This window comes from Nicotiana tabacum, chromosome 7, assembly GCF_000715075.1.
Source record: "Nicotiana tabacum cultivar K326 chromosome 7, ASM71507v2, whole genome shotgun sequence".
NCBI lineage: Eukaryota > Viridiplantae > Streptophyta > Magnoliopsida > Solanales > Solanaceae > Nicotiana > Nicotiana tabacum.
In genome coordinates, this window is record NC_134086.1 from 115,262,354 (window position 1) to 115,273,565 (window position 11,212).

Here is an 11,212-nt window from a genome sequence, read left to right on the forward strand (position 1 = left end):
CAAGTTTACGACACATTCAGGTTTGGGGTTGTCCAGCACATATGCTGAAAGGGAAAGCGGATAAATTGGAATCAAGGACAGAAGTATGCATTTTTATTGGATATCCAAAAGGAACTAAAGGTGGTTTGTTTTATTGTCCCAAAGTAAAGAAGGTAATTGTTACGACAAATGCTAGATTTTTAGAAGAGGACTATTTAATGAACCATATTTCTAGAAGTAAACTAGTTTTACAGGAATTAAGTAACGGAGTAACTAAAGACTCGTCTCTAGAACGTATCCCGGAAGCCAGTATTGACATACCACTGCATTATCGTAGTGGGAGAAATGTCAATAGGCAGTAGAATGTACAAGAGCAATTGTCTGACATCTCACTACCCCAAAGTAGTGGGAGTAATGTTGAGCAACATCAGATTGTTGAGCAATCTCAGATTGTTGAACAACCTAAAATTGTTCTGCAGCCTGCACTCCAGGAAGAAGTTAATGATATCCCAGCACCGCAAAGTATGTAGAGTAACATTGAGGCTTCAGTTCCAGAAAATGATGTTGTGATTCAACAACATAATCAGACTGCACCTGTAGAGACTAGCCATAGTGGGAGAATTATTAGAAAACCTCTCCGGTTTACACTCTTGGGAGAATGTTATGATAGAATCCCTGAAGAGCCTAATACAAAACCTATTAATTACGATGAAGCACTACATGATACAAAAATGTTGATGAATGGTTTTATGCTATGAAATCTGAAATAGAGTCCATGTACTCCAATCAAGTCTGGGATCTTGTAGAACCATCTACTGGAGTCAAATCCATTGGTTGTAGATGGATTTATAAGAGAAAGAGGAGTGATTAAAAAGTTCAAACTTTTAAAGCTAGGCTTGTTGCAAAGGGGTTTACTCAAAAAGAAGGGATCGATTATGAGGAAACTTTTTTTGCCAGTAGCCATGCTTAAATCCATTAGGATTGTCTTATCTGTTGCTGCTCATTACGATGATGAGATTTGGCAAATGGATGTCAAGACGGTGTCACGACCTAAATCTATGGGTCGCGACGGGTGCCCGAATCCTACATGTCAAACATTCTTAAGATACGTTGATGATATAAACATGAATAGTGTACATGAGGGAAACCTATCCAAAAGACATATAGACATAAATGTCATGTCCTTAGTTGATAACTAAGTACACGTGCGACACTTGACAACTCGCTCACGATCTTGCACAACTTTCTCACGTTCTTGCTATGCCAAGTCATCCTTACTACACTCAAGATCTCTAAGAGAATGGAAGAAAGAACACAAGATAATTGTTAAAGGAAGCTTTGTATTAGAGAGAACTCAAATTGTTTGCTTGGTGAATTACAAATGAATGGACCCCTTTATATACTACTCTCCTAGGGGCTAGTGTGTAAATATTAATTATTAAACAAGTCCTTGATGTTTACAAGATAAAGGCTTTCTCTAGAATTCTCTACAAGCCTAGAAGATTCCAAGGACTTTCTTAGCAAATCCATAAAGATCTAGGTTCTTCCTAAGAAAAAGCCCATACTTCTCTAGAATCTTCTCACAAATGTTAGCCTTCTTCTTATGTAAGCTTCCACATGGCATTAATATATGCCAAATGGCACCTATGTGGCATGATGACATGGAGGGTCATCACATTCTCCCCCACCCAATATTGCGACGACCGCGGCGCAATGCTGCTGTGTAAACTCTCAAATCTTATCTTTAAATTGCCATAATTCTTCATATCGTTCCCACGTGGCCTCCTCCGGTGATAGCCCTTTCCAATGGATGAGGAACATAGCGGTGGATTTTTGCCCTTGTTTTCGCCTGTCCTGGTAATCTATAATAGCCTCAATATCTCGATCATGAGAGGCGATGATAGTCATTGGCGCTCGACTTGATTGGCCTCTACTCGGATCATCCTTATCTTCATGATATGGCTTAAGCATGCTGGCATGGAAGAAAGGGTAGATCTTAAGATACGATGGCATGTCAAGCTTGTATGAGATCTTGCCTACCTTGGAGACGATCTTATATGGCCCCTCGTACTTGCAAATCAGATTCTGATGCATGCCCCGTAGTGACTTGAACTGTCTTAGGTTAAACTTCACCATGACCATGTCCCCAACTCTATAGTCTGTGGGATGTCACTTACGGTCCGCAAACTTCTTCATCTTCTTAGCTGCCTTATCCAAGTAGGACTTAGCAGTGTCGAGATACTCCTCCCATCATTTGGCCATATGATAAGCCCCCAAACTCTTTCACTCAAATGCAGCTGGTAATGAATGTGGAGTTTGTGGTTGTTGGCATGTGGCTAGCTCAAATGGTGTCCACCCCATGGACTCACTCCGCTGCAAGTTATAAGAGAATTGGGCGATGTCTAGGAGCCTTGCCCAATCTTTTTGATGCGCGCTTACATAATGCCTTAGGTAGCATTCTAGTAAAGCATTGACCCATTCCATTTGTCCATCCGTCTATGGGTGGAAACTAGTAGAAAAGTGCAGTTCCGTGCCAAGTATGTCGAACAACTCTCTCCAAAAGTTCCCAGTGAAGCGGGGGTCTCGATCACTAATGATATGCCTTGGTAAGCCCCAATACTTTACCACGTTCTTAAAGAATAGCTTGGCGACTTCCTTAGCTGTGCAACCCGGTGAGGCGGGCATGAAGGTGGCATATTTGGAAAATCTATCCACGATCACCATAATAGTACCATAACTGTCGGACTTCAGTAGGAAACTGATAAAGTCCATAGTCACGCTCTCCCATGGATGCTCTACAATTAGTCACGCTCTCCCATGGATGCTCTACAATTGGTAGTGGCTCCAAAAGTCCTCCAGGTTGTTGTTGTTCAACCTTGTCCTGTTGACAGACAAGACAAGTCTACACATAGCACTCTATGTCATCTCGCATGCGTGGCCAATAGTAGACTGACTCAACCAAGGCCCTAATGCGACGTTGACCTGGATGACCAGCCCACATTGTGTCATGACTCTCCCTTATGATCCGTCGTCTAATGTCTCCAAACTTAGGAACGTAGACCCGCCGACCTGTGGTAAATAGTAGGCCGTCTTCTATCCAAAACTGTCTCGTCTTGACTTTGTTGGCTAACTCGATAAGCTGTTTGGCTGCTAGATCAAGCTGCATGCCTTCTTTTATAGCCTCCCAAATGTCCCATCTCGCTGAAGTGATTGCAGCAAGCTCGACTTTTCGGCTCAAGGCATCAGCTACAACATTACCTTTGCATGGCTTATACTCCAGTGTATAATCAAACTCGGCCAAGAAATCCTGCCACGTATCCTGCTTTGGTGTGAGTTTCTTCTATGTTTGAAAGTAGCTAGTAGCCACATTATCAGTCTTGACCACGAACCTCGACCCGAGCAGATAATGTCTCCATGTATGAGCAATGCACAATGGCAGTCATTTCCTTCTCTTGGACCGTGTAACGTCGCTCCGTCTCATTTAAGTTGCGGCTCTCAAATGCTATGGGATGCTTATCTAGCATCAAGACACCCTCAATGGCGAAGTCTGAGGCATCTGCGTGCACCTCAAATGTCTTGGCAAAGTCAGGTAACGCTAAGACTGGCTCCTCTATTACAGCTGCCTTAAGGCCTTCAAACGCATTTTGACAATGCTCCATCCAAACCCATGGCTTGTTCTTCTTTATCAATTCAGTCAATGGTGTGGCCTTTGCTGAGTAGCCACTAATGTACCAACGATAGTAATTAACAAGTCCAAGAAAGGATCTCAACTCAGTTACCTTTGTAGGTGCCTCCCACTCCTGGATAGCACATACCTTAGCCTCATCCATGCGTAGCTCGCCATTGCTAATTACATGGCCCAAGAAGTGAACCTTTGATTGTGCGAACTCACATTTCTCCCTCTTGATGTATAGCTCGTTATCCCGCAAGACTTGGAAAACCTTCTTTAAGTTCTCCATGTTCTCTTCAAGGTGTTTCTGTAGATGATTATGTTGTCTAGGTAGACTACCACGAACTGATCAAGGTAGGGATGGAAAACCTTGTTCATAAGGGTGCAAAATGTGGCCGGTGCATTGGTTAAGCCGAAGGGCATCACCAACCACTCAAAGTCTAAATATCTCATCATACATGCTGTCTTTGGCTCATCCCCTTCTGCAATACGAACCTGGTAGTAGCCCTTTCGAAGATCCACCTTAGTAAAGTACTTGGCTTGCCCAAGTGTATCAAAAAAGTCATCAATGAGCGTGATCGGGTACTCATTCTTCACTATAACCTTATTAAGTGCTCGGTAGTCTATGCACAAGTGCAACAATCCATCCTTCTTCTTCTGGAACAATACTGGTGCGCCGAAAGGTGCCTTTGATGGGTGAATGTGACCAACATCCAACAACTCTTTCAATTGTTTCTTGAGATCCTCTAGATCGGGCGGTTCCATATGATATAGGGCAAATGTGGGTGGCTTAGCCCCTGGCTTCAACTCAATCTTGTGATCCACCTCTCGCCTTGGCGGTAAGTGCTTAGGTAACTCATCGGGCATGACATCTTTGTTTTTCTCAAGCAACTTCTCTACGGCGGCACTGTCTCTTGAAAATTCTTGTCTTCCTCTAGACTTGCAATGGTTTCCATGAATGTCGGCCCCCCTTCTTGATCCCCTTGACAACCTGCATAGCTGAGATTTGTGCTTGGATCTGTTTGTGTGGCATAGTCACTGTAGGTACCATGCAAGCTCCTTCTCGCTCCATAACCAAGTGATGTTAGAGGTAGGGGTCGATCAAAGTATTACAATGTCTAAAGAACTCTTGCCCCAGTATGATGTCAAAGATATCCATAGCGGTTACGGTAAAGTTTGTCATACCTTTCCAAGTTCCCAATTTGACACCAACTCCATTAGCTACCCCACGAGCATTTTGTACCTTGGAATTCACGGTCTTGACGTGAGAGTTGGTTGGAGCAAGCTTCAATTCTAGTCTCTTTGCACCAGCCTCAGTCACGAAATTATGAGTTGCTCCAGTATCCACCATTGCACGAGCAGACTTGTTGTTGATGGTAAGATCCACGTACTGATTTCCATTCTCGGTAGGTTGGATAGCTTGCTTTGTGACAGCACCACATAATCTGATCATACCCAATTGTGCAGTTCCCAAACTCTCTCCTTGCGGCTGCTCTTTTCGTTCATGGACCATGGCACTGAGGCTCTTGAGGTCGGGATAATTCCTGAAGTCGTGCGGCCCTCCGCATATGTAGCATCCCTTCTTCTCAGCCTGTGCCTTCTTCTCGCCGTAGCCCTGATGACCACTCGACTTTTTAGGATCTTGAGTCTTGGAGTATTGTTGTTGTATCTCCTTGCCTTTGCCACGGTCTCCCCTACCTTTGACATTGTTAACTTTTGACTCCTTGACATTGCCTTTGTCTAGCTTGTCATGCCTTAAATCCATCAATGATTCAGCCTCCACTATGGCTTGGTCTATATCAGTGACTTATCGGCATTACAACTCCTGCTTAGCCCAATTTTGCAACCCGTCCATGAAGTGGAACAACAAGTCATCATTTGTCAGGTTGGGGATTTGAAGCATAAGGGTAATGAACTCTTTGACATAGTTACGTATACTCCCTGTTTGCTTCAATTCCCTAAGCTTGCGCCTTGCCTCGTACAAGACATTATTTGGAAAGAACTGTCTCTTGAACTCCGCTTTGAACTGATCCCATGTGCTAATAGTACATAGACCTTTATCCACATCGACCATCTTCCTTCTCCACCATAGCATGGCAGTCTCTTAGAGGTACAATACCGCAATGTTGATCTTAGCCTCGTCGTCCCTCACTTTGTCGTGCCTGAAGTAGTTCTCCAAGTGCCTAAAGAAGTTTTCCACTTCTTCTGCATCATGAACACCTTTGAACACCAGGGGTTTGGGAGCCTCGATCTTAGCCTCCCTCGTCACCACAACATTGTTGGCTGACTTGGTCACGCCAGCATTGACATGCTCCTTGAGTGACTCTATCTTTGCCTTTATAGCATCGATAGTACTCAAAGCCTCCATGAGTCTGCACTTTAAGGCAATGATGGTTTGCCTTAGTTCCATCTCAGTCTGTGTACATCCCTCCAAGTCATTTCGGATACTCTTAATCTCTTTAAGAGTGTGCCCCTCAAGAACGTTAAGGGTGCCTTCCACCTTCCCTAAGCGTTGGCCAAAGATCTCCACAACATCCATCTCTGCGTTCATCTTCATCACCCACTCTTTACCGAGCGAGAAGTCCTCGGGCAGGACCTTCACTTCATCCTTGCTCGCCTCAGTGGTAGATGGTTCTTGGGATGTAATCCCCTCATTTGGTAAAATCTCAGACGACACCTCCTAACTCTTGTTGGTGGCATTCCTCTTTTTGTTGCGGCGCTTCCTGTCAGCAGCATCCTGGTTGACGTTGGCTTGGGTGTTGGCAGCATTAATTTCTCCATTGTTCGCCATTCCCTTAGTTGAAACCTTCGCTCTAATATCACGTTGTCACTTCCTTAGTTGATAAAAAAGTACACGTGCGACACTTGACCACTCGCTCACGATCTTGCACAACTTGCTCATGTTCTTGCTATGCCAAGTCAGCATTACTAAACTCAAGATTGCTAAGAGAATGGAAGAAAGAACACAAGAGAATTGTTAAAGGAAGCTTTGTATTAGAGAGAACTTGAATTGTTCGCTTGGTGAATTACGAATGAATGGCCCCCTTTATATTCTAGTCTCCTAGGGGCTAGTGTGTAAATATTAATTATTACACAAGTCCTTGATATTTACAAGATAAAGGCTTTCTCTAGAATTCTCTACAAGCCTAGAAGATTCCAAGGGCTTTCTTAGCAAATCCATAAGGATCTAGGTTCTTCCTAAGGAAATGTCCATACTTCTCTAGAATCTTCTCACAAATGCTAGCCTTCTTATTTTGTAAGCTTCCACATGGCATTAATATATGCCAAATGGCACCTATGTGGCATGATGACATGGCGGGTCATCACGTAAACATGCGGAATACAGTGGGTCGAGCCGGCAAGGCTGCTATAGACAACTATATATCCAAAACTAAAAGCCGACAAGGCCATATACTATCCAACTGTACATAACTGTCTATAGACCTCTAATCGAAATACAACTGTACAAAGATGAGACTGAGCCACGTCATACCCACATATGTATACAAGCATATTGTACCAAAATTAAAAGCATCTCCGGATCAAGTGGAGCACGCCAACTCTTGCTGATCAAAGATCCTAAGAAGGGGGACCGTTAGCTTGCCTACCTGCACCTGCGGGCATGAAACGCAGGCCCTAGGAAATAGGGTGTCAGTACAAATAATGTACTGAGTATGTAAGGCATGAAAATCAGTACATAAAAGATATAGATGAAACATGGAATAAAGAAATCCACCTGTAAGTCTGAATAACTTTGTAAATTCTGCCACATTTATAGTGTCATGCACGTGCATATAAATGTCGTGTCATGCATAGGTATATGTGTACATAATATCATCAAGCCTTTGAGGGTATCCCATCATATTGTCTCGGCCACTTTGGGCAACATCATCAACATATACCAACTGATCAAGTGGTGGTGCGTATATAATGCTGTAACCTTTTCCCATATATATATATATATATATATATATATATATATATATATATATATATATATATATATATATATATATATATATATATATATATATATATATATACACATATATAATGTCATCTGGTCATGGGTCAGTGTAAATAAATGCAATGCATGACAAGTACGTCAATAAAATCTTTCGGGTGTCATAAGATCATTTTGCCTCTGATTAATATCATAAAATAGACTTTATCAACTTACGTATTTTCTGCGGCCCATGAAGAGATGATAGAATAATAAGACTTATGGGAGAATAAGAATATACACATCTCTAGCATTTCTACGAATAGAGTAATTTATGAAAATTGTGCATTTGCTCGTTTCGCTTGTGTCATACAGATCATGACAAAAAAAGAAGAAGGTATTGCCTTAATATACCTGGAGTAGGGAAAAATTCATATGGTGTTCTTGGAAAAGGTTGCACTGTACTCTTTTAGAATCGCAAAATTTTACATTGCTACGGTTCTAACAATTCTTGTTAGAATTATTTGGTTGCAAGAATTTTGGTCGAAATTTGTAAGAATCTCTAACGTTCTGCTTGTAGGGATTTGTAAGAATTTTTGTAAGAATTTGGTAAGAAATCACATCTAATTGTGATATGGTTTACGGCCGTATACAAGTTACATATGCTTTTCCAGCTGCAATCGCCAACTTGGTTTCCAATTGATGCAATTGGTATATCTCCAGCTACGATATCTTGCTAAGATTGACAACAAGTAAGGATCCAAAAGTTAACAATGTGTTTTATTTGCAGTAGATTTGCTTGGGTCCATGGTGGGTCGAAATGTTTAACCTAAAATATGTATTTTAGATAAATCAATTAAATTGGAAAGTCTTGGAATTTGAGGTGTCTTGACACTAATGTATTAGGTTTCCACCTAATAAGAAATAACTAAGAGGTGGCGGTGGGGGTGAGAAATTTAAATTTTTATCCACTTGTTAGGTAATTAGTTAATGTCCCATTGTCCGGTAATTAACCAATTACCTGCATAATTAAGAATTATCTCAAGTTACTTAAATTATACTTATTTTTATACACTTTATACATCATACTATCACGGTCATATGGTACTTTATATGGTACTAGTCCATAAATATCGGGTATTATAGCTCGGATCGTATTTTATCCCAAATCGGCAACCTTCAACGAAACTTATTTTCTTTAATTCGTGTACCCTTTATCCTTCATGGAACTTACTTATCGCTTGTTATAAATAGCACAAATACATTAAACTCAAGATAAACTCATCCCCGCATCTACGTCGATTAACTGAAAACGAAACTTTAACATACGAAAATGCGAGATGTAACATCCTTCCCCCTTAGAAATATTCATCCTCGAATGTTTAACTCCCCGGAATCTATATAACTTTGGCAGAGTCACCTTTGTAACAATACTACTACCAACTTTTCTTGTTGAAAGTCAATAATTCAACATCACATAGGACCACAATCATCAATAATGACAATGGCCTCACACGACCAATGATAATAACTAACACAAGAATCCATACACGTACCTTAAAGTTGTGATGTCTCAGTTGGACCCTTCTCTGGAGTAGGAAATAAGTAGGGATATGTAGACTTCATGTCTTCCTCTGCCTCTCAAGTTATTTCTTCCACATTGTTTTTCCTCCAAAGTACTTTTACCGAAGCTACGTCTTTAGTTCTCAATCTCTAAACTTGTCTGTCTAATATATCAATGGGAGTTTCTTCGTATGATAGTTGCTCTGTCACCTGAACGTCATCAATTGACACGATTTTGGAAGGATCTCCGATACATTTACGGAGCATAGACACATGAAAGACTGGATGTACAGACTCCAAGTCCGAAGGCAAGTCTAACTCATATGCTACCTGGCCTACCTTGCGTATGATCCTATATGGTCCAACGTACCGAGGGCTAAGTTTTCCTTTCTTTCCAAACCTCATAACACCTTTCATCGGTGATACCTTTAGGAATACCCAGTCATCAACCTGAAACTCCAAGTCTCGCTGACGATTGTCCACGTAAGACTTCTGATGGCTTTGAGCAGCTAATATCCTTTCGTGTATAAGCTTAATTTTCTCGCTTGCCTGTTGTACCAATTCTGGTCCTACTAACGTAGTTTTCCCAACATCGAACCACCTTATAGGTGACCTACACTTCCATCCGTAAAGAGCTTCGTATGGAGCCATCTCAATACTGGTATGCTAGCTATTATTATATGCGAACTCAATAAGCGGAAGATAATCATCCCAGCTATCTTTGAAGTCTATCACACAAGCTCGTAATATATCCTCAAGTGTCTGAATAGTATGCTCAGCATGTCCGTCTGTCTGGGGATGAAATGATGTACTAAGACTTACCTGAGTCCCCAATCCTTTTTGAAAGGACCTTCAGAAGTTAATTGTAAATTGAGCTCCTCTATCCGAGATAATAGAGACAGGGATACCATGCAGTCACACTATCTCCTTAATATAAAGCCTTACATAATCCTCTGCGGAATATGTAGTCCTAACGAGTAGAAAATGGGCTGACTTTGTAAGCCTATCAACAATCACCCATATCAAATCGAACTTACGCTGGGTACGAGAGAACCTACGATAAAATCCATATTGATTACTTTCACTTCCAAGTCGGAATCTCTATAACCTGCAATAATCCACCAAGTTTTTAATGCTCAATTTTGACCTACTAACAGTTAGGGCACTGAGCAACAAATTTCACTATATCCTTTTTCATTCCGTCCTACCAATATACCTCCCTGATATCATGATACATCTTTGTTGCTCCTGGATGGATAGAATAACGAGAATAGTGAGTTTCTCCTATAACCTGCCAGCACAGCCCTGCAACATTAGGAACACATAATCTCCTCGATATATGAGGACCCCATCTTCTGTGATTTTAAATGGTGTCTTCTCTTTTTGAGGGGTGGTATCCCTATAATGAACTAATAGAGGATCATCGTACTGGCGATCCTTCACTTCAGTTACTAAAGAGGATCTTGCCGTATCCTGAATAGTAATTCCAATATCACCTGAGTCCAGTAACCGAACTCCAAGACTAGCTTGCTGATGAACCTCAAGGGCTATTCCCCTCTTCTCTGGCTGTAAATATGATAGGCTACCTATAGATCTACAACTGAGGGCGTCGGCTACCACGTTCGTCTTCCCTGGATGGTATAAAATATCAACGTCGTAATCTTTAAGTAGCTCCAACCATCTCCTTTGATGTAAATTTAATTCCTTTTGCTTGAAGATATACCGAAGGCTCTTATGATCCGTATATATATCAACATGAATGCCATACAAGTAGCGCCTCCACATCTTTAGTGCACGAATCACCACAGCTAACTCTAAATCGTGGGTCGGATAGTTCTTCTCGTGCTTTCTTAGTTGTCTAGAAGCATAAGCTACAACCTTACCATGTTGCATCAACACACAACCCAATCCAACACCTAAAGCGTCACAATATATAACGTAGCCATCGGTCCTTTCTGGGAGCGTTAGAACCGGTGCTGAAGTTAATTTGTCCTTCAATGCCTGGAAACTCCATTCGCAAGCATCAGTCCATTGAAACTTTGCTCCTTTCTAAGTTA

At 41.5% G+C, this 11,212-nt stretch overlaps 1 protein-coding gene across 1 annotated transcript; it reads right to left on the reverse strand.

The window, feature by feature from the left end:
• Positions 1–371: 371 nt before the first annotated feature.
• On the reverse strand, positions 372–6,188 carry LOC142162242 (uncharacterized). Its single transcript, XM_075218569.1, has 9 exons — positions 6,132–6,188; positions 5,769–5,984; positions 5,582–5,675; positions 4,893–5,443; positions 4,185–4,648; positions 3,369–3,702; positions 2,939–3,319; positions 2,712–2,860; positions 372–459 (listed from the first exon to the last, which is right to left on the reverse strand). Exons 1-9 carry the CDS (start codon positions 6,186–6,188, stop codon positions 372–374), a joined length of 2,334 nt encoding a protein of 777 aa, XP_075074670.1.
• Between the last annotated feature and the right edge of the window lie 5,024 nt (positions 6,189–11,212).